Raw genomic sequence first — 25,338 nt, forward strand, 5'->3', positions numbered from 1 at the left:
TAACTTACCTGCACTCATGCACTGTTCTTTTTCAGCTGGGGTCCTGGAAGGACAAATTCTGTAGATAGCTCCAGTCCAGCCACAGTTTCTTGCATTCTAATGAATTCTTCTTCCATCTTAACATTTTTGAAATTTGGCTGTGTTTTACAAAACATTAAAAATTTAATGTTATTGTCCCTTGGAAGATTGCAAGACACCATTAATGAGTGGCTTGTCTTATAAGCACCTGTCAAAGAATCAAAGAAACATGTTGTATGTATGCGCTTTAAAAAAGTTAATTAGGAAGTTTTTTTAAAAGGTTTGGAATGTTTTTTCCATTTGTGAAATTTTCCCGTTTCATTAAAATTTGAAAAATATTTTTTAACAGAGCAGTAGAATTACAAATGCATGATTTAAAATGTCATTCCTTACTTCCTCTGTCTAATTCACGTTTTCCTAGTGTGTAGGGAATCCAGAATGATTCTTATATCATTTAATTATCCCAATAATTCATCTCTCAAATAAGACACAGAATGATTTTGTGGCAACAAATGAAAATGCCTTAAAAATAATAAAATCACAAAACTTTATTTATTCAGAATTCTGACAGAACAGATTTTCCACTTAGGCAAAACCACTAAGATTTTTTTCTGACAGGTTCATGCTTCAAAAGCTATGTGCATGAACTTTGTATCTTGTCCTTGAGAGACATAACTGAAAATATAATATATTCTGAATGAAAAAATTAAAATCATAGAAAAAGAGTAGACAGAAACATATCAAAATCTAAATAGTGATTATTTATTTAGTTAAGTTTATATTAAAATTGTACTTTTCTCTATTTTTAATTTTCTTTACAATAACCATAAACTACTGTAATCATAAAAATACATAGATTTTAAAATATTTTGTAATTCTATTTCACATTCCTCTTCTCGTTCTCAAGTGAATTAATAAATTAATGAATAAATTTGATAGATTTATATATTTGAGCAATTTGGAAAAGTGCCATGTGTTATTATCAGTAAATGTTGCATTCCTGTTCTGTTCCCTTCCTGCCAAGCTTCAGGAGAAATCTTTGTAATATTTTGGTTACAAAATAACGGAAAGGATTTCCACAAACTGTCATTTATATTTTAATAGAAATATAAACCTGCAGGTGTTAATTCTATGAGTGAGAGTTTACCTTTTATATCCCGATATACCTAGTCATTGCAAGGACAAAAAAATACTATCTGCTCTTCTCTTCCTTCACATACACCAATATGCCAGGAATATCTTGCATTATCTGAATTTTAAGCATATACAACATATTTCCTATCAGCTATGATACACATCTATACCCTAGGCAAGCGTGTGTATTCAGACATTGCATTTAGGTATATGAGATTCTGTTGCAGTTTCCTATAAGGCGAAACACCTTATCCTGTTATTTGCTCCTGAAAGGGGTGTCTTCAATTGCATTTTTAGCATTTTCAACTGCCTGGACTTGTGGGTTTGTTTGAACTTTCTCGGCACTCATCACTGTCCATGCCTTTGCAACGCCTGTCCTTCATTTTTGCCTCCCTGTCTTTTCATCACCTTTTGATCTTTCTCTGTCTGGGTCAAAATCTGTCCCTGTTAAATACAGTCATGCATCACTTAATGACAGGGATATGTTCTGCTGTGACTGTGTCATTGTGTGAACATCAGAGTACTTACTCAAACCTAGATGGTACGGCCTATCACACGCCTAGGCTGTATGGTATAGCCTGCTGCTCCTAGGCTGCAAGTCCGTACAGCATGTTACTGTCCTGAGTAATGTCGGCAATTGTAACACAAGGGTAAGCATTTGTGTATCAAAGCATATCTAAACATAGAAAAGGTAAGGTAAAAGTATGGTATAAAAGGTAAAAACTGTTATACCTGTATATGGCACTTACCACGGATGGGCTTGCAGGACTGGAAGTTGCTCTAGGTGAGCAAGTGAGTGAGTGGTGACTGAATGTGAAGGCCTAGAATGTTACTGTACACTACTGCAGACTTGTAAACACTGCACATTTAGGCTGCAGTAAATTTATAGAAAATATTTTTCTTTCTTCAATAATAAATTAAGTTTTTTATATATAGCTTCTTTATTTTATAAACTTAAACGTTTTTTAAAACTTTTGAACTGTTTTGTAATAACACTTAGCTTAAAACACAAACACATTGTACAGCTGTACAAAAGATTTGCTTTCTGTATATTCTTATAAGATTGTTTTATTTTATAAATTATTTATTTATTTACTTTATAAACTTATTTGTTAAAGACTAATACACAAATACACACATCAACCTAGGCCTACACAGGGTCAGGACCAAAAAAGATGTCACTAGGTGGTAGAAATTTTTCAGCTCCATTATAATCTCATGGGACCACTGTCATACATGCAGTCTGTCCTTGACTGAAATGTCATTATGAGGCACATGACTATATATATGTGTGTGCATCTGTTTATGTTTATATATATACACACACACAATATGCATTTACACACATGCATGCATATATGCATGTACTTTTTTAAAAAAGGAACCAGAAAATCAGCAAATACAAATACGTCATTTTCTTTATTTTGTTTGAGTTTTCCTGTCCCTCTTGTACAGACTTGTGTTACGTTCCTTTTCCTTATACTTTAAGGCATCCCAGTTACCCTAATAGCATCAAGAACACACTGTATGAAAACTAATTATTTTATTATCTATATTCCCTACTTCAGTGGTTCTCAAACTTTATCACGCATCAGATGCACATAGAGGGCTAGTCAGAACCCAGATGGCTGAATTCCATTCCCAGAGTTTCTAACTCAATAAGTCTGGGCTGGGGCCTAATAATTTGCATATTTAAGAAATTCCTAGGCAATTTTGATCCTACTGGTACAGGGAATTTACTTTGAGAACCATGAATTTAGGGCTTTCCCCCCCCATAGTATCATTTGAAAATGAAATGCAATTCTCTGTACCAATTAGATGAGAAATTTGAGGTTTATTCTAAAATGAAGCTTCTAAGAGCGATGATATTTTCTCTTTCCATCAATAAAGTCGTCTAGTTTGAGAATCACAATTTTAGATGGCTTCAGGAGCTGAGAGCAAATAAATTGCACCAGTTGCTCACCCCCAGGCTTCATTCTAGTGTGTTCAGATTACAGAAGTGTTGCCAAGTGGACCTCCTTCCCAGAATACGGATTTTGCAATATATGTACCTTCTGGACATCAATTTGTTCACCTGGGATTGGACTAAAAATCAGTGGTTCTCAGTCCTGGTTGCTCATTAAAATCATGCAGGGTGCTTTTAAAAATGTACCCATGCTGAAACTTTACTTCCAAAGTGATCTGGGTGGGGTCCTGGCAGCATTTTTGTCCTTTTAACTTCCCAGGTGAGTCTAACATGCAGCCCAGATTCAGAACCACTGGGTTAGATGATCTCTCAGGGCCTTTCTGGCTCTCACTGGTAGAATTTTGAGGCTTTGGAAAGCTAATGATTAGAGCCAGGATTCCTCTGAAGCTTGGGGCATTTTGACAGTACATACGGCTTCTATTTCATTCTGGCTATATTTTTCTTTCCTTGTTTCTCCTTTATTTTCTCCACTGTCACCATCCTATAGTATGGCAAAACATTTTAATTTGGTTACACCCTCAGAGTCTTGATCTAACTTAGATCAAAGAAAGAGTTGCTAAAATAAAGGCATCAGAATTGGTTAAGGTGAGACTCAGGAGGGCCAGATGAAAACAAGGTAGTACAAATTAGGCAGAACATAGAGAGGCTTTGATTATCACTTGGGCAGCCTTGAGGAAAGGAAGAAAGTTCTCAGTATAATGTCTGCAGTGAAATTCATCTTCAAACACAGGACCTTCTGTATTTTGGCATCTTTGCTTTTACATAAACCTGGATGTCAATGAAGGAGAACTAATACACTCCGGGAGTCTTCCTTGCATCTGACGGAGATGGGAAGGAGAGCATTGTGCTGTGTTTAAGATTGTCAGAGTGCTCTGAACAAAACGCAACTCACTGAGGCTGTTGCTGGGGCATTTTAATTTCTCAACCAAATTAGATACTGGTATTTAAATTTACCTATGCCTGAGGATGACTGCAGAAGATTTGAAATAAAAATATAACTACTCTGTAACGGTTATAAGGAAGATGAGGTGAGAACCTAAATGTGGTAATTGGGAACAGAGAAAATGTTTAAGCTATTATATAAATAAATTTACAGATATAAATAATGATTTGCTACCAACAAGCACTGTACCCAATATTCATCAGTTTATATGTAGTATTCATTTTGTATTGCATAAATATATAGGGGATCTATATTTAATACACACACAATAGTTTTAAAAATGAATTTGTGTGACTAAAAGAAGAAAGAGGTGGGGTTTTTTTTCTTTTTCTTTGGTTTTTTTTTTTTTTGAGACAGAGGAGAAATTTCATATTGCCAAACAGATATCAATTCATTAAAGGAGCCCTGACTTAACTAAGCATTATAAAGCATGTCCATGTAACAAAACACTTGTACCCCCTTAATATTTTGAAATTAAAAAAGTCATTAAAGGAAGCACAAGTTTAATATAACTGAAATCCTGAACATGCATTATTCTTAAATTAAGAAGTAGATGAGCTTTGTCCAATTAATAATACTTCTTATTCAATATTTTCCACTTTGGTATGATTGGATATTTAACAAATGTAGAAATTATCAAAAAAGTCAAATGGAGCAAAATATAAATAGCCTTATAACATGTAAATACTGACTTATATGTCCGAGTGAGCATTATACTTCTATCTGCTTTTTCCCAAAATTTTCAGAGATTGGAAAATTCCTGGTTCATATTCAAATCTACTTAAATGTAATTTTGTAAGCAGGGAAATGTCTATTTTTCTTTGTTACTTTCTGAAAGCACAACTTGTTTAACAATTGGCCTTCAGAATACATGCTATTTCCAAAAATCAGAGCGACCTGTTTAGCTAAATTAGAAGGTAATTAATCAATCCACTTGGTTTGGTCATGTAAGATAATTTACCAGTCAAGATAATCAGTATTATTGATGATACTGTCATTTCATTCCAGGAAAGATTATCTCTCAAATTGAGAGCAAAAAAAAAAAAAAAACCCTGCTAAGAACAGGCATATCTTTAAAATATATAAAGAAAAGATATAAAATGCCATTTCTATAAATTTTCATGATTTTTAAAATAAGTTTTGTGCATGTGTCAGTGTCTTAATTCTTTTTTTTGTTCATTCAAAATACAAATTACTGAGATAAATGCTGATAGTGTGAAATAATACTAAATATTTATAACATTAAAATGTGGTGTTTATAAACATTTTCTTTGTTGAAGAAACCCTTACTCTATAAAATAAAGTCAGCATAGGGTATACGTAAATTTTTACTGATGACTGCAATAGTGAAAATTATTTATTTCAAGTAAAGAAATTGGTTCTAAAACATTGTATCATACTAGTAATGCATTCATTTGTAATGTATATCCCATTTTTCTCCTTTTATGATCCTATAAATGAAGAGAGGGCCATTTTACCTTTTCCAAGTCTGACCACTCCAAGTAGAGAGAAACAAGACCTTCTTTCTATTTTTGACTCTATGGTGAGTAATCTCGAGTAACTCACATCTGGCACGGTACCAACAATATTCATACCTGTATTTCCTACCAACTTAGCTATAAAGAAATGATAAATGCCTGAGGTGTTGGATACCCCAATTACCCTGATTTGACTAATTCACATCGTATGCCTATATCAAAATATTGCATGTATCCTGTAAAGATATAAAACTATTATGTACCCGTAATAATCATCAATACATGAGTGGATTAATCAAATGTGGTATATGTATACCATGGAGTACTACCCAGCCACAAAAAATGATGGTGATCTAGCACCTCTTGTATTATCCTGGATAGAGTTGGAGGCCATTCTACTAAGTGAAGTATCACAAGAATGGAAAACAAGCACCACATGTACTCACCATCAAATTGGTATTAATTGATCAACACTTATGTACACGTATAGTAATAACATTCATTGGGTGTTGGGCAGGTGGGAGAGGGGAGGAGGGGATGGGTATATTCACACCTAATGGGTGCGGTGTGCACTGTCTGGGGGATGGACATGCTTGTAGCTCTGACTCAGGTGGGGCAAAAGCAATATATGTAACCTAAACATTTGTACCCCTGTAATATTCTGAAATAATAATAGTGATAATTTAAAAGAAAAAAGAAAAATAAAAAGGAAGTGAACAGTAGAAAGGTTGCTAATAGTTTCAATAAGACTCCACAAAACAAAAACAAAAACATAAGGAAGAGAATAAAATTGTGAACTTTCTTAAGAAAATGAATGCTTTCTTAGAAATGAATGCTTTCCATTAGGTCACAGAGGGTAAACTTTTTCACTTGAATATCGAAGACTGAATAGCTTATCTTTTACATATAGAATGGACTTTGACAATAGAATGCTAGTTTTATTCTTGTATATACAAAGTAATAGGGAGAAGTAACACAGTAAGTAACGAAAGCTGAAAAAAAATCTATTACTGAATGAATGTAAATCTAGGACTAACAGATCGAAAATATAAGGAGTCAGACTGATTAATATTAGCTTGTAGACACTTTCTCCTTGTTATTAGAAAAAGTCCAAACTCCTAAATATAGTTGGTAAGGAACTTCGTGACTGGCTCTCCGGTAGGCTACACTGAAATCCTTTTATACCACGTCTCACTCATCTCAGGGTGTTCATACAGGCCATATCCTTTTCCTGGGACAAGTTATCCCTTCTCTTTGCTTGGCCTATTTTTATTTCTTTTAAAAATTTCTCCCTTGTTATTATTTCTTCAGGGAAACTTACTTTGTTCTACTAAAGGTAATGTGTTTCTTTAGCTTGATTCATGAATTTTTTTTTTTTTTACATTTGCCTGTTTAATTATTTTTCTTACCAACTGCAGCGTAAATTCATAAGGAATGGGATCATTACTATATATTTCTAGCTTCTAGGACATTGCCTTGACACAGAAAAAATTCTCAATAAATAGTTTGTTGATATAGTATATAAATGGATGAATAAATGAATACACAGATATGAGGATGGTCAGAATCTTAAGATCTGAGGCCTATTATCCAAAAGTTATCTAAATCAGTCTTATGAATGCTAGTGCTTTGTCAAAAAGCATGATCTTTTGGTTCTTGAAAACGAGTCTTCTGCCATAAACATTTTGAGCTTAAGAAATTTTCTCTCTCCTTTTTTCCACACTCAGTTTAAAGTTATTGCAATTTGTAAGAGTGAAACAAGTAAAAATATATACCATCTTTTTTTACCATTTTCTCATCCAGTTTCTTTCTTAATGAAAAATGAGAATATATATATAACATATATAACAGGTATAGCATACTAGTATAAAGTATATCCTCAAACTCACCATCCAACCCAAGCTAGAGCTAGAACATTACCAGGAGTTACCACTTACCTCTGGGCTCTTTCTCTTTTAAAGAAACCATTGGTGGAATTCAATGTTTCTTATTTGTTTTACCCTGTGCTACCCAATTCCCATTATTGTCCCCATGGTTTTCTTCTGTTAGCATTCACTGATTGTGAAGCCATTGCAAAAGTTCTGTTTGAGCAATGTCTGCATTGTTCTGCATATTGCAGAGGGTGCAAAACAGGTGTAAGACATGACTTCTATCTTTAAGGAGCTCATTCTATAGAGAAAAGAAAATGAATACACATGAAACTAGAAAATAATTGAATACTAGATATGTGATATTTACTATAAGGGTTATGGGAATACCAAGGAACAAAGATCATTGTGGGCCAGAATACCTTGGCCAAGAGTATTTTCATAGAGGAAAATAAAAATGAGGTGAACATTGAAGCATGCCTAAATATGAGAGTTCGGAGAGGAGGAGAAAAACATTTAGGAGGAGGAAGAAATGCACTTTCTGGTGGTATAGTTGAGTATTACTGGTTTTTTTTGGGAGGGGGGGCTGGTCATAATTCTTTTTCATTTCTTCTGGCATTGATGCTGTTCTTTTTGCTATTGAAATATCCTTTCTCTAATTCATAAGAATCTGAAGGGGTTGCTGATAGTTGCATTTTAAATCCACCCTTCTTACCCAAGGACCTGGTCCAAGCATAATGCTCTATGTCCCTGGTGACAGTGATTGACCCAGAGATGGGTATATGACCTAAGGCAGGCTTATTATATTCCTTCCCTAGGATTTCATGTATAAGCGCTTGAAAAGAACATTTCTCTTTTCTGTTAGGCCACTGCTGATAAAATGTAAGCCTGAAGCTACTTTTGTCCACACTATCTCTGCTCTCTTCTATGTATAGGAAAATCTTCTGCAGTTGGAGACAATGACAACACACAGTGATGGAGAGAGTGAGAGAGCCACATTGAGTTTCTGGAGTCCCTGAAGCTGTATGCATAGCTGATTTTACTATTTCTGTGGTTAATATATCCCCTTCTTGCCTAAGCTCATTTGAATTGGTTTTTGTCAATTTTAACTTGGTGGAAAGGTCCTGGACAAAACAGGTAGTAGGTTGAAGGGTGGGAGTAAGGAGAGATGGAAAGTGTAGAGAAGGACCAGAATGAAATAATAGGAATGAGAAAGAAGGCACACTTCAGAACAAATACCTGGAGGAAGAAATGACAATACTTTGCTGGAGACTGAACACATCCAATGTAGAAGAAACAGGAGTCTAAACTGAAAATTCAGGAAATATGTGGACTCATGATAGAAATGGAGGTAGTTGGGATGAGGAAGTGGGTTTGAATGGCAGTCACAGCCAAACTGTGACATCTGAGTTCCTGGCAGAGGTGGGACTTTGCCAGTGTATAGCTTTAATGACATGAGCTCTTATACTGGTATGACAGTGTGAAGTACAGGAAAGTAACCTAGTTATGCTTTGTGTCAGCATTCAAGAGAATATGACAGGAAATTATGGACGTCCATAGTTGGTTTCCCAAACTAATCTTTCAATTCTTCTTTCCCCTTTCTCTTCCCAGCTAAAACGTGAGGAGAATCGGTAGCATAGAACAGTGGTTCTCAAAGTGTGCTCCCTGCATCACAAGCATCAATATCACTTGGGAACATTTTAGAAATGTAAATTCGCGGGCCCACCCCCAGAGTAAGGGAATCAGAAACTGTAGGGGTGGGTCCCGTGACCTGTATTTGAATAAGTCCTCCAGTTCATGCTGGTGTCTGCCAAAGGTTTAGGACTCTAGAGTGTTTACATGCTGTTTCTAGAGTAGGTGAGGCAATCCAACACCTAGTGCTGTGATTTCACATAGTACAAATTATTCTCTTAAAAAAGTACATTTTCCCTAAAGCTATTCATTCAAAAACTATGTGTTGAGCATGTGCTATCTGCCAGGTATTGTTCCAGGTACTTTGGATACAGCAGTGAACAAATTTGACAGTTAATCACAATAATACATAACATAATATTTTAGCAATTAAAAATTATGCTATGGAAGTGACTGCCAGAGGGCCTGAGTGTTGGTTGGGAGGTCAGGAAGATGTTCCTAAAGAAAAGACATTTAAATCGAGAAAGAATGACTAGGAATTCGTCTGGCGAAGGACTGAGAGGTAACGTGAAGCCATTCTAGGCCCTGAGAGGGAAAGGCCTGGATATTTCAGGAAACTGGAAAGAGACCGGCATGAGTAGGTCATGGTTAGTGGTGGGAGTTGAAGCTGGAGAGGCAGATCTGACAGAGAGATCATGCAGCCACCTGTAAATGCTGAAGATGTTGCACTTTCTACTGATGGCAACCTAGAGGCCATTGAGAAGTTTCAGTCATGCGCTAACATAATCTGATTCATGCTTTTTTTTTTAAATGTAATTCTTCTATAAAAAAGGCAAAGACTTCCCCCTGTACATAACTGTGAGTGCAATAGTATGATGATTTAAGTTTCCTCTAAGTTATAATTGGCTAATAGAGACACTTGGTCTGAATAAGGCTGCAATGAGGGTGGGAAAGAGGGTAGAGTGTCCATATGGGCACTGAATGCCAGGAACAGAAAAGGAGGAAGGCCTCGGGAGCTGCTTCCACTTTGTGGTTGTGGCTGAGACGGGCTCTGCCTGTGCATGTTTGAAGCAGCCGAGTGCAAGTTCATAGGAATTGCTGCTTTTCTCAGGGTCATCTTCCTCCCTACGTAGAGGACCCTGGTGCTCAGGCTGTATCCATTTGGAGGCTTTTCTCCTATGTATGATCTCTCACGGAGATTTAATTCACTTTCTGGGCATCACTGTCACGTCCTTGAGAATGATTCTCAAATCTCTGTCCTCCTTGGCCTTGAGAGGATTTTCCATGTCTAATATAGTTTGTGCTTTTGCCCTGTGATAATCCATTGTGTTAACAAGAATTGCACATATGCCATTGTTTAGTGTCAGGCTGTGTATGGTTCACTAATGACTGAAAAATTATACACACCCAGCTCTGACTGCTCTCCTGCATTTCAGTAGCATGCCTCATACTGTCTGCTGGAGAGTGACCCTGCAATGTCATTGTAACCACAAATAGCCTGACTGTAATTGAACTCATTATGTCTTCCCCAAATCAACTTGCCTCTGACCTCTCCTGACTTTATTCATTAACGCCCACGTCTCCTGTCATCCTGGCTGCAAGATTTGGGGTCATCCTTCATCACTCCGTCTTATGCTCTCACCAAATCCAAGCACTAAGATTGTCCCTGTTCACCCGGTGGAGTGCCAATTTGCCATTTGTTCTTCCTTTTCATTGCCCAATATCTTCTTAGTATCCTGGTTAACTCACAGTAGGATACTTCCACCCACAACGCCTCCTAAATCCAGGTTCTTTTCTCAGTATACCGTCAGGGCCACTGGTGACTACCCTGTGTATGTGACTCTTCATCAAGCCTGTTTCATTCAGCAGAGGCTTTTCTGTATTATATTTGGCAGTATAATGTTTTTGTTTTTTTTTTCTCGAGAGGAATATTATTTAGAAGGCTGTTATGTAAGAGAGAGAATCATGAAGATTCTCTGGTGGAAGATGGGCTATGAGAGCACAATCCCCTTGACCTGCCTCAGCTTTCATGGCAGCCTCCTTGGAGCTCAAGAGGTCCACAGAGTCAGTTTGAAAACATGAACTTACAGAATAAACAACTGGAATGGCATGTATGTTTTCTTCAAAATGTATTTTCTTAAAAAAATATTTGTTATCAATTTATGCAAACCTTCCAATCCAGTCATACAAGTGCATGTAAAATCCTTAAATGTACAGTGTCCTCATCCCTGGCTGGGATAATAATATTTCTCCTGCCTGAGTGTCTGCAGTGCCATCCATGCATCTCTGATAATCTAAACTCTACTTTTCTCAGCCCAGTCCCACCTCCCCTTAATGGGTTTCTGGATCATCCCCTATCTCAGCAATTTTTTTTTTTTTTTTGAGACAGAGTCTCACTCTGTTGCCTGGGCTAGAGTGCTGTGGCATCAGCCTAGCTCACAGCAACCTCAAACTCTTGGGCTTAAGTGATGCACCTGCCTCAGCATCCCGAGTAGCTGGGACTACAGGCATGCGCCGCTATGCCCGGCTAATTTTTTCTCTATATATTTTTAAGTTGTCCAGCTAATTTCTTTCTGTTTTTTTTTTTAGTAGAGACGGGGTCTCTTTCTTGCTCAGGCTGGTCTCGAACTCCTGAGCTCAAATGATCTGCCTGCCTCGGCCTCCCAGAGTGCTAGGATTACAGGCGTGAGCCACCGCGCCCGGCCTCAGCAATTTTTCTTTCTTCAAACCCTGCAGTATTCCTTTCCTGACACCCACCCTGTACTATCTTCAACTTCTGTCATTTGTGGTGCATATTCAATCTCTCCCACTTAGATAATAGGCCACTTATGGGAAGAATCAAGTGTTTTGCTGCCTTTTGTCCTCAGCATCTAATATAACATGCTGCTCCTAGACTTCGCTTAGTTGGTATGTTTAGATGACAACCCACAGCAGGAAGTAATATCTATAGGCCCATCGATCTCACTTTCATTAATAGAAGTCTAAGTTAAATCTCCTATCTTTGAAAATGTTTCTCCAGAGTAGCCAGAGCAGTGCTTTTAAGAGAACCAGTCACTATGACTTTAATTACCAGCATTACTTTTTTCTCCAATTGCCATTAAGCCTACAGCTAGCTTCTTCGCCTGCCTTTCATTAAATTATGTTGAAAGTTAGATTTGGGGAATGACAACAGATGGTTTTAAGTGCAGAGTTCTTAGTCCAGACCAGAAGTAGTGTTTTAGCCCATCCCCCAACTCTTCAGCAAAGAGACATATAAATCACATTCTAAAGATTATAAGAAGCTTACATTAAGATACAAATCAAACAGTGTCACTTCCCTTTTAAATACCCTTTAAATCCCTTAGCATGTTTTGCATGGCCCTGTATAGTGTAGCCATCTCCACCTCTTCATCCTGTGGCTACCACCCACCCCCACTCCCCACACCCCGGCCGCAGGAGCAGGCTTTCAGTTCCTGGACTGCCACACTTCTTCCTTCCTCCTGCTTCCTGTTAGTAGCAGCCTCTGCCTGGATGGTCTTCCCTGCTTCTTTCCTGATCAATTCTTGGCATCCTTTGAGCCTCAAGTCTGCTTGTCACTTCTTTAATAGGGTTCTTCTCTGATCTCCCATATTATTTGCTTTCATAGTCCTTGTCATGATTTCAATCACATATTGTGAATTAATTTGTTTTGTGTCTGTGTTACCCATTAGACTATAAGCTCTAAGATGTCAGAGACTATATAAATCCTATGTACTACAATATTTTCACTGCTTAGAATAAAGCCCAATGCATAATAGATGAATGACTATCCTAAAAGACTTTCAGAGACACAAATAATTCTAATATTATTAACACCCAGAGATTAATTCTCCTTCTTGCTCCTGCCCTCAATGGACATAGTAGCCTTCTCTAGGTCATGTAATTCACATGAAACATGCATACATGTTTTATAAAGTCACTTCCACTTTTATAAAAACAAACCAAAACCACCAAGCATTGAGCAATGAAAATCTTCACTTGCTCCCAAACAGCTTAAGTTATTGAGTATAATATGAAAATTTAAAAGTATTTGTTTCATTTAAAATTGTCTCATTTATGCATATTAGCATGGGTTTTCCTGTAATTCTTTTTTAACATTGTTTTAAAAATATATGCTGTCGGGTAAAAAGTGCAAGAAAGTATTCTCATAGCTATGAAATATCGACATGTTGAAAGATTTTAGTATATGCTTATCAGTAAATTTAATGTGGTCCCTTTCCTTTAAGGTGCCAACAACCCCACCAATATGTCCATGACCTATTTCTGTCTCCTTTCAGTCTTGAATTACCCTGCTGACTCAGACAATTGGAGAACAAATTAAAGCCAACTTCAGAGTTTTTTTCTGATAGAAAAATCTGACCTTAAAGAGCCCAAGTCTTGAATATCTTTTTGTCAGGGTGCTAGTAGTTCACCAAATTTACATTGAAGATTTCACATGTTCTCACTTTTAATGTTTTTACTATTATTGTCTTAACTGGAATGGGTACAATACTCAAGTGGTTAGTCATTCCCTTTCCCAGTATAAATTATTATTCAATTAAAAGGAAGGGAAGGAGAAATCTTATTCTATTCTACAACAGATTTCAAACCCATGGATACTTCTGCATTATTCTTCTTATACTCACCTTTCTCCTTTTATCACCTTATATCCAATCAGAAAAATAGCAGTGTAAATAAATGATAAGTTTTGAGGGTGGGTATCAAACACGTACCTAACTTACAGCAAGAAGAAACCTAGTTAGATGACATCAAGCCTTTCTCTGTAGTGACTGACCTGCATACTTCTAAATTATCAGACCCATCATCGCAGGTGGCAGGAGGCTTCTGAACAGGGTTATGCACCGGGAGCCCTGCATCTTCCGTGTACTTGTTGCCTTCTTTAATTGCCAGCATTTCAGTGCTGGAATCTGCCTCTGAGAATCTCTTCTTTGTTATTTCAGTTTGCCTAAGACTTTGCAAGAGCTGAGAATCTCTGCGGTGGTATCTACCTTTGCTATTCTCTTGGTTCCTTGGTGATCTCTTAATCTCAAAGGATCCTCTGGTCAGGAAAGGGCTGCACTCTTGGTACCTTGTGCCTTTTCCTCTGCAGAGATTTAAAGAGCAACTCTCACATTCCATAGGCTCTTGTTGATTTTTACCTTTGGATCCCAATTCAACAAGCTCAATTCCATTAGGAGTAGAAGACCCATCTAAGTTTTTGCATGGCTTATTAGTATTTCTCCTTCTTCTTCTTGACAGTCTGAATTTAACCTGTGCTCTTCTTTTTGCCTGAATCCAGTGACTGTCATCTGTGGAAGATGAATCTGAAGAATCTGTAGAAAGCTCCCTCCATCTGGGGCTTGAGATTTGGAGGTGAAAATCATTTCTTCTCCCTTTTCTTTGTTCTTCTGCATGCTCATATCTCTCAGAGGCCCTTCTCCTCCTTCTAGGTCTCTGTTTTACTGGTTTCTTACCAGACTCCTTCCTAGCAGGGCTCAGCACCATGACAGGGGTGCAATACTCAAATGCCTCTTCTGACATGTCATGCAAGATGGCAGATCTAGACAAAGCAGCAGGCAAAGGATGGGAAATGGGAATGGAGAGGAAAGCCATGGAGAAACAGAGAGAGAGAGAGAGAATGATGAAAATGACAGCAAGGACCAGAAGTTGATAAATAAAGGTCAACTGAAGAAAATAAACTAAATGAAAAAAAATTAAGCCAGTATAAATTGTCCATGGACAATGTAAGGCAGAAGCAAGAGCCACACATTCTCAGAATAAAAAACAAAAACACAAAACACTGATCTATAAAATATTGAATAAGATCATTTGCTCAGCACTTACCTACAGATGTCCTGAGTGGATGGACAGACAGACAACCTTGATTGGCTCCTGGGAGCTGTCCCTGTTGTTGGGCTGCTTGCCTGGAGAAACAAGTTAGATAATTTGGCATCTTGGTTAAGATAATACATAGTTGATATCTTGCTTTTTTTCCACATATTTAAAAAATTACAACAAACGTGGCTGCCGGTCATGTTGCTCATAACGCAGTACACAGAATATAGGAAGTTGGAGGGTTCGTTTTGCAAAAGTAAAACTTATTTGAGGAACTTGGGACAGCTGAGGTGCTGTACTATTTTGCTGTTACTTCATTTGTGAGAGAGGAAGATGATTCCACAAGTTTCTATTCTATTTACTGTAATCACTTGAGTGGAATAGCTCAATTTGCTTGGGAAACAAGGGAGTAACACTTGAAGATCCTGTGATATAAAGGACGAAAGTACTGTTATGTGACAAGGATGATAATAATTTGGGAAGCCTAAATAATCAAATAGCCATTATATTGTTAGATACTGCCTGTAGCTAACATCAAGGCACCATGAGATAATACGTTTGAAAACACTGTGTAATATCTAAAGGCCTGCAGTTACTGCTATTATTATTTCATTGTTGAGACTGATAAAACCTATCTATTGCTATACTTTGGACCCTTTATATCTTTTAACCCTGTGACCATACTGAGCCCGAGAATAAGAAAGCCTGAAATAATTCAGATGATTAGCACAAAGTTGAGTATATTTCAGTAAATTCCTACCTTTGAAACCCATTTCCTTCAGTCTGACTTTAACTTTTATATTTAATAAAGATGATGATGATGATACACCTAAAGCTAGAATGTAGGGATTATTTACTGTGTGGTAGGCCTTGTGCTATGGCTTTATCTACTGTCTCCTTAATTTTTACAATGATCTTACAAGTGGAAAGTGACAATAACTAGCAGTTTTGAGTGAATATTATATGTTAGTTCCTATTTTAAGCCATTTTCATGTATTTATTTATTAATACCATAAATGTATGTGGTAAATACTATAATTATTTCCCTGTTATAGCTGAGGGAATGGAGAGATTGAGGCTGCTTCTCACTAATAGGTGATAGAGCAGAGATTTGGATCAGGAATCTGGCTTTACCATCTGTTCTCTTGTCCACCAGCAATACAGCTTCTCCATTGCATGGGAGGAAACCAAGGAAGTCCTGGGTCCAGATTCAGGCCTGTCTGACTGTATAGATGAAATACACAATTTTGCCACCAAGAAAATAACAGTTAAGGTAGAAAGATAACCCCAAATTTCAAAGTCATTCTAAAAATTCCTATATTAGAGATATATACCGATGATTATGGGATTCAGAGAAGGAGAAACTAATCCTACCCAACTCAAGAAGTCAGGAAAAATTCGAAGAGAAGGTATAATAGGTTGAATAATGGTCCCCCAAATATATCCACATCCTAATCTTTGGAAATTGTGAATATGTTTTCTTACATGGCAAAAGGGGCTTTATAGATGTGATTAAGTTAAGGATTTTGAGATGGGGAGATTATCTTGAATTATCCTGGTAGGCCCAATGTTATCATAAGTATCCTTATAAGAGGGAGACAGTAGAATTAGGGTCAGAGAGAGATGATGAAGAAGAATAGAGATAAGAAAGGAGGGAAGATACTACACTGGTGGCTTTGAAGGTGAAAAAATAGGGGTCCCTGAGGCAAGGAAGGCAGGTGGCTTGTAGAAACTGGAAAAGTCTAGAAAATGGGCTCTCTCTTAGAGCCACCAGAAGAAATTCAGCCCTGCTGACACCCCAATTTTAGCCCAGTGGGATCCATGTTTGGCTCCTGGTCTTTAGCACTATAAGATAATAAATCTGTGTTGTTTTAAGTCAAAAATATTTGTGGTAACTTGTTACACCAGCCATAGAAAACAGGAGGAGCCACTTTAGCTAACTTTAAAAGGGAAAAAGGGTTACTAAAGAGAGGTAAAAATATTCTGGGCAGAGTAAATAGTGTGCTGAGAGAAGGATGGCACTCTTAACCTGCTCCAGTAGACTGATAGATATCTGCACACTTCTGATTTATAATTTTCTCAGTCTGTTTTTTATCAACCTATGAATATTGGGTGTATTTTTAAATCTTTTTACATCATGTTTGATCGCCAGTCCATTTTCAATAACATCTGTATCAAAATTCACTTCTTCAGAAGGCAGTATAGAGAGGGACTCAAAGTAGCTGGCTTGGATTGGCTCAGAACCAAGAGGGACTCCCATTGTGGAGAAAAGGTAAGTGGAAGATTCCCAGAAGTCCACATTCCCACCACAGATGCCTGCAATCCTGGCTAGAGGAGAGCCCCTCAGCCTTCAAGGCCCTGAGCCTAGTATAGGGAGTTCCTGGAGTCCATATGACTGCACTGTCCTAAAGAGGAAATCCACACTGGGTCCTCTCCACCTCCTGGGACCCAAGCTGCTGCAACATGGCACCATTTTGAGAGCAGAACTACTTCCAGAATATATCTTAACCTCGGGCCCAATAGTACTTGTATCTCCTCATCTCTGACGCTTCACTGACATTACCCCATATCCATCCAGAGGGCTGTAGCCTCACTACACCAGCTGGACCTAGCAGTGTCACATTACTGTCACATGAGTACACAGAGCTCCTACACCTTGGAAAATAGGCTGTCCAGTGAATTAGGGAGGCTTCCCCAGGATATAAGAAATTAAGGTGTGTGATCCGCAGAACCTGAGAGTCACCTGCTTGAGGTCACCACCAATGTGGCCAACCTGCCCCCTCCAGTAACAAGGCCAATGCTTGTCCACATGTATGCTATCAAGGAACCTGAGGACTGGCCTGCTTGGGGCACACTGCTGCCACCAAGAAAGTCTGCTTCCAGCAACAACAGTGCTCCTGAGGATCAGCCCACCTGGCATCATTGACCCCCATAAAACTGCCACACAACCTCCATAAAAAACCATGGCCTGGGTCACTGAGGGACTTCAAGACACTGATGACATTGATTGCAGCCAAAGAAATTATACAAAAAAATAAAGCCAAAGCACCCTACCCAACTGACACTATAGATCTACATCTACATCTACAGAAAAATGTCTTTCCCTACAAAAACTTTTCCCTACAAAAGCTACTCCATAAATTTGGAAGAAGTGACCATTACACCAGATTCACATATACCAATATAGGGAAAAAGAAATATGAAAAAGCATGGAAACATGACACCTCCAAAGGAATGCAATAATTCTCCCATAACAGACTCCAAAGAAAAGAAAATCTATTAAAAGGAATTCAAAGCAATGCTCTTAAGGAAACTCAGTGAGATACAAAAGAATACAAACAGACAATACAAAGAAATCAAGAAAACAATTCATGATCTGAGTGAGAAATTCAACAAAGAGATAGATATCATAAAAAAGAATAAAGCAGAAATTTTAGAACTGAAGAATCAATGAATAAAATAAAAAATACAATTAAGCCCTTCAACAATAGACTAGGGCAATCAGAAGAAAAATTTCTGAACTTGAAGACAGACCTTTCGAAATAACCCAGTCAGACAAAATAAAATGAAAAAGGAATAAAAAAGAACAAAGAAAGCCTACATGACATATGGGACACCATTAAGCAAATAAATATTTGCATTTGGGAGTTCCAAAATGAGAAAATATGGTAAAAGGAATAGAAAATCTATTTAATGAAACATAATGAAACAACTGAAAACATCTCAAATCCTGGGAGAGATACAGACATTTAGATACAGAAAACTCAAATAATCCCAAATATATTCAACCCCCAAATTTCCTCTTGAAGGCACATTAGAGTTTAGCTGTCAAAAGCTAGAGATGAAGAGAGAATTCTATTAATAAAAGCAGCAAGAGAAAAGTGTCGAGTCACGTATAGTGGAATCTCCTTCAGACTAACAGCAAATTTTTCAGCAGAAACTTTGTGGGCCAGGAAAGAATGGGATGATATATTCAAAGTGATGAAAGAAAAAAAATTTCTAGCAAAGAATACTATACCCAACAAAGCTACCCTTCAGAGATAAAGGAGAAATAAAATCTTTCCCAGACAAGCAATAATTGAGAAAAATCATCACCACTAGACTGGCTCTACAAGAAGTGCTTAAGGCAGTCCTACACCTGGAAGCATAAGGACAATATCTGCCATCATGACAAGACATGAAAGTATAAAACTCACTCGCAGAACAGCTACACAAATGAGAAAGAGAACGGATATCTGTTATCACTACAGAAAACCATGAAACCAAAAAGATAAACAATAAAAGAGTAAGAAAGGAACAAAGGATATGCAAAAAAACTGAGAAAACAATTAACAAAGTGACAGAGTGAGTCTTCATCTATCAATAACAACCTTAAATGTAAGTGATTTAAATTCCCCAATTAGAAGGTATAAACTGGCTTAATGGATTTTAAAAAAGATCCTACTATATGCTGCTTACAAAAAAAAAAAATCATTCCACCTTTAAGGACAGACTGAAAGTGAAAGTACAGAAAAAGATGTTCTACACAACTAGAAACCAAAATTGTGAAGGATAGCTATGCTTGTATTAGAGAAAATAGACTTTAATTAAAAAACGTAAAAAAGAAAAAGAAGATCATTATGTAATGATAAAGGGATCAATTCAGCAAGATGATATATCAATGGTACATATACATGCACCCAACACTGGAGCACTCAGATATATAAAGCAAATATTTATTAGAGGTAAATAGAGAGATAGATCCCAATACAATAATAGCTCGGGACATCAACATCCCTCTTTCAGCATTGGACACATCATCTAGACAGAAAATCAACTAAGAAACATCAGACTTAAACTGCACTACAGACCAATGGACCTAACTGACATGTACAAAACATTTCATGCAATAGCTGCAGAGTACATATTCTTCTCATTAGCACATGGAACATTATCCAGGATAGATCACATGTTAGACCACAAAGCAAGTTTCAAAAATTAAAAAAATCAAAATCATATCATGTATCTTTTCAGACCATAATGGAATAAAATGAGGATCAATAAAAAGAGGAATGCTGGAAACTGTACAAATACATGTAAATTAGACAACATGCTCTTGAACAAGCAATGGGTCAGTGAAGAAATTAAGAAGGAAATATTAATAAAAATTCCTTGAAATAATTGAAAATAGAAATATAACTTATTAAAACACATAGGATACAGATAAAGCAGTGCTAAGAGGGAAGTTTATAGTAATACACACTTACATCAAAAAAGTAAAAAGATTTTAAATAAACAACCTAACAATGCATCTCAAGGAACTAGAAAAGCAAGAATAAACCAAATACAAAATTAGTAGAAGGAAATAAATAATAAAGATCAGAGTATAACTAAACAAAAGAGACAGAAAAAAATACAAAAAAAAAAAAAACCAAACAAAATAAAAGATGGCCTTTTTTAAAATTTTTTTTATTTCAGGGTATTATGAGGGTACAAACATTATGTTTACACTTTATGTCTTAGCCTCACCCAAGCGAGGGTTAGAGGCATGCCCTTCCCCCCTACAATGCTCCGTGCATCCTTTAGTTGGGGGTTTACCTCTCCACCCCCTAATCCCTGGAGAGTATTACTGCCACGTGAGCCCCCTAGTGTTCATCAGTTAGTACAAATTTGATGGCAAGTACAAGTGGAGCCCATTCTTCCGATCTTGTGGTACCTCACTTTGGATAATGGGCTTAAGTTTCATCCAGAAAAGTATAAGAGGTGCTAGATCATTGTCGTTTCTTATGATTGAATAATATTCCATTGTATACATATACCAAATTTTTATAATCCACTCATGAGTTGATGGGAACTTGGGTTGTTTCCACATCCTTGCAATAGTGAATTGTGCTGCCATAAACATTCGGGTGCAGATGTCTCTATTATAGCATATCTCTTGCTCTTTTGGGTAGATGCCTAACAGTGCTATTGCTGGATCAAATGATATTTCTATTTTTAGCTCTTCGAGCTATCTCCAAATTCTTTTCCACAGAGGTTGCACTAATTTGCAGTCTGACCAGCAGTGTAAGAGTGTTCCTGTCTCTCCACATCCTTGCCAGCATTTGTTGTTTTGGGATTTTTTGATAGAGGCCAATCTCACTGGGGTGAGGTGATATCTCAATGTGGTTTTGATTTGCATTTCTCTAATGATTAGAGATGTTAAGCATTTTTTTATATGTTTGCTGGCCATTATTCTGTCTTCTTTTGAAAAGTTTCTGTTCATTTCCTTTGCCCATTTGTTGATGGGGTTGTTTGATTTTTTCTTGTTGATTTTTTTGAGTTCTAGGTAGATTCTAGTTATCAGCCCTTTATCAGATGTGTAGAGAGCTTTTGAAAAAGATTAAAAAATCAACAAACCATTAGCTAGACTAATAAAAGCAAAAAAAAAAAAAGACCCAAATAAATAAAACCAGAAATTAAATAGGAGATATTATAACTAATAGCACAGTAATACAAAGGACTATTAGAAACTATTATAAGAACTACATGCAACACATTGGAAAAGCTAGAGGAAATAGATAAATTCCTGGACACATATACCCTATATATACCTTAAGATTGATCATATACCCTAAGATTGAACAATACCCTAAGATTGAACCAAAAAGAAATAATAAAACTAAATAGGGCAATAATGAAGAACAAGGATGAATCAGTAATAAAATGTCTCCCAGAAAGGAAATCCCAGGAGGACAAGAAGACTTTACTGCTGAATTCTATCAAACTTTTAAAGAAGAACTAATACCAGTTCTTCTCAAACTATTCTAAAAAAATTTAATAGGCACAATTCGCTATTGCAAGGATGTAGAAACAACCCAAGTGCCCTTCAACCCATGAGGGGATTAATAAAATATGGTATATGTATAAAATGGAATACTACTCAATACCAAAAACAATGGTGATCTAGCACCTTTTATATTATCATGGATAGAACTTGAGCCCATCCTCCAAAGTGAGGTATCATAAGAATGGAAGAATAAGAACCACATGTACTTGCCATCAAATTGGCACTAACTGATCAACACTAAGGTGCTCACATGGTAGTAATATTCACTGGGACTTTGGGGGGTAGGGGTGGGTAAACTCAAAACTAATGGATGCCGGGAGCCTTGTATGGGGGAAGGGCATGCCTCAAATCCTGGCTTGAGTGATGCAAAGTCATAACATATAACTAAAATGTTTGTACCCCCATAATATTCCAGAATAAAAAAAAAATTGATTAAACCGAGGAGGAGCCAAGATGGCAGACGAGAAAAGCCGCCAGTCAGAATGTCTCTGCAAAAAAGATGAATTTTAGAAGAAAGAGAAAAAAATAAGCTAGCAGAGAAACATAGATCAGGTGAGGGTCGGAAGGAAGGGTGCCTGAAACTACAGGAGACTCCACGGGAAGATGTTGCGGAGGAGAACTGGAAGGAGAAAGGCCCCAAGAGGCTTGGATACCAGCAACAAGGGTAGGTGGAGAGGTTAATTTCCCCTCCCTTGCATCTTGGAGTGCTGGTGGGCTCCTGAGCAGTTGGAGAGACCTGCCCACACCAGCCCAGAGACGGCTGCCGCCAGTGAGCAGTGGCCTCTTGCAGACTCAGCGCCGGGCTCCCAGCCCCCTTGGAGCACCTCCCCGGGTGCAGAGCCGAGCCTAGCGGCAGATGCCATAGTACTAAATTCTCTCCTTTCCCCTCCCTACACATGGGTGCCCAGAGAGACAATTTAGCCATCACATGGAGGCATCTCCAAGGAAAGGGACCTTTCCTTTTGGGGCCCTACAGCTGACTGAGGGGTACTCAGACTATGAGTTCCCTACCCGCCAGCCCTCCCAGGTGCTAATTGCCTGGGGACTCCAGGAGAGTGGGGCAAATCCCAAGGTGGAGTGAAATTGATCCAGCTTGGGCACCCTGTAGGTGATTCAAGACCAGCACCCCTCCCCCTGGCAGGGTCAGGGATTGATCTCCAGGGTCCAGGGGACAGGCCTGCAGACCAGACTCCCTACACCCAGGTGAGGATCACACTCCCCCTGGACACAGAAGAGAGATCTGTGAAAGAGCCTACTGAGGGCCCCACACACCACCTGAAGCACAAGAGGGCCTCTCTAGAGGAATAAGAGCTGGCTACAGGACCCAAAAACAGCACTGCAGCTCACTCCTCCTGCAAGTGCCATCAACTGACAGGCAGGTCATCCTGCACACCCTTTTACTGCATCTACTGATTCATCATAAAGGGTGTGGTCGAATCTCACCCACAAACACCACCTACTGGCTCAGAGACTAAACAGGGCGTGTCATTATGCAAACGAAAATCTAAAGGCAAGAAGGAGCAACTGATCCAGAAGGGAAGGAACCAGTGAGAGAACTCTGGAAGTTTGAAGACTGAAACGGAAAGCACACCTCCAAAGAGGAGCAACAGCTGCCCACCAATGGACATTAACCAAACTCAGAACACTAAAATGACAGAAGAAGAATTTCAAACATGGATTGAAAAAAAACTGAATGATATGCAAGAAAAAATGGATAACCAACACAAAGAAACCAAAAAAAAAAATCCAGGACTTGGAAGAAAAATTCACTAAAGAAATTGAAATATTAAAGAAAAATCAAACCGATCTCCTGGAAATAAAGGACTTATACAAGGAACTAAAAAACACCATGGAAAGCCTCAAGAACAAGGTAGATAAAACAGAAGAAAGAATCTCAGAGATTGAAGACAACTCCTTCCAATTAAATAAGTCAGTCACATAGATCGAGCAGAAAATTAAGAAAAAAGAAACAAGCCTACAAGAAATGTGGGATTATGTGAAAAAACCGAACCTGAGGGTGATAGGGGTTCCGGAAGGTGAAGAAGAAAACACTTAAGGGCTAGATAAGCTATTTGAAGGATTAATAAAGGAGAATTTTCCAGACCTTGCTAAAAATCTAGATATACAGGTACAAGAAGCTCAACGGACCCCAGGGAGATTCAATGGAAATAGGAAGACATCACGTCACGCAGTCATCAGATTGACCAAAATAGCCACTAAAGAGGCCCTTCTACGAGCTGGTAAGGCGAAAGAAAAAAGTAACATAGAAAGGAAAGCCCATCAGAACAACTCCAGATTTCTCAACTGAAACCCTACAAGCAAGAAGAGAATGGGGCCCCATTCTCACTCTTCTGAAACAGAATAATGCCCAGCCTAGAATCTTGTACCCTGCAAAACTAAGTTTCATATATGAAGCAGAAATAAAGACATTCTCAGATAAGCAAAGCCTGAGAGAATTCACCAAGACAAGACCAGCTCTCCAAGAAGTACTCAAAACAGAATTACACAAGGATCAGCACAATAAACACTCTCGAATGTGAAACCACTCAAAAGTTAAAGATCAAAGGCTAGATTCCACAATGGCTCAAGACAGAAAACAAAGCAACAAAATGCAACCCAACAGAATGAACAGTAATTCACCCCACTTATCGGTTCTCTCAATAAATGTGAATGGTTTGAACTCCTCTCTCAAGAGACACACACTGGCCAAATGGATAGAAAAAAAACAAGCCAAGCATCTGCTGTCTCCAGGAAACGCATCTAACCTGCAAGGATGCATTTAGACTCAAGATAAAGGAGTGAAAATCAATATTTCAAGCAAATGGAAGCCAAAAGAAGGCTGGTGTGGCAGTTGTGACCTCGGATAACTTGGTTTTTAAATCAACAAAAGTAATGAAAGACAAAGGGGGTCACTATATAATGGTGACGGATACAGTTCAACAAGAAGACATAACAATTCTAAATATGTATGCACCCAACTTAGGTGCACCCAGATTCATAAAGCAAACTGTACTTGATCTAAACAAATTGATAGACAGCAACACCATAATAGTCGGAGACTTCAACATCCCACTGACAGCACAGGACAGATCCTACAAACAGAAAATTAACAAAGAAATAATGGACTTAAACAGAACTCTAGAACAAATGTGCTTGACTGACATTTACAGGACATTCTACACAAAAACCACTGAATACATGGTCTTCTCATCAGCTCATGGGACATTCTCTAAGATTGACCATATTCTAGGACACAAAGCATGTCTCAAAAAAGTTAACAAAATAGAAATCATACCATGCATCTTCTCAGATCACAGTGGAATAAAACAGAAATCAACCCCAATAGAAACTCTCAACTCTACACAAAGTCCCGGAAATTAAACAACTTTCTGCTGAATGATTCCTTCATAAATGAGGAAGTAAAGATGGAAATCAAAAGATTCTTTGAAGTAAATGACAAAGGTCACACAAGTTATCAAAATCTGTGGGACACAGCCAATCTGTGGCTGCTGAGGAAATTTTATTTCCATAAATGCCTATATCCAAAAGTCAAAAAGATCACAAAGAGACAACCTAATGAATCAACTCAAAGAACTGGAAAAAGAAGAACAGACCAACCCCAAACCCAGCAGAAGAAGGGAAATTAATAAGATCAAATC

At 37.8% G+C, this 25,338-nt stretch overlaps 1 protein-coding gene across 1 annotated transcript in view; it reads right to left on the reverse strand.

Moving 5' to 3' along the window:
- Positions 1-25,338, reverse strand: part of MARCH1 (membrane-associated ring finger (C3HC4) 1, E3 ubiquitin protein ligase) — a 306,701-nt gene that overhangs the window by 54,017 nt on the left and 227,346 nt on the right. Inside the window, exon 3 of the mRNA XM_012646104.1 lies at positions 14,881-14,960. Coding sequence (XP_012501558.1) covers positions 14,881-14,960 — 80 coding nt within the window. The remainder of the gene's footprint in view (positions 1-14,880; positions 14,961-25,338) is intronic.

The sequence above is a fragment of the Propithecus coquereli genome, unplaced genomic scaffold (genome assembly GCF_000956105.1).
Source record: "Propithecus coquereli isolate 6110/MARCELLA unplaced genomic scaffold, Pcoq_1.0 Scaffold240, whole genome shotgun sequence".
Classification (NCBI taxonomy): Eukaryota; Metazoa; Chordata; class Mammalia; order Primates; family Indriidae; genus Propithecus; species Propithecus coquereli.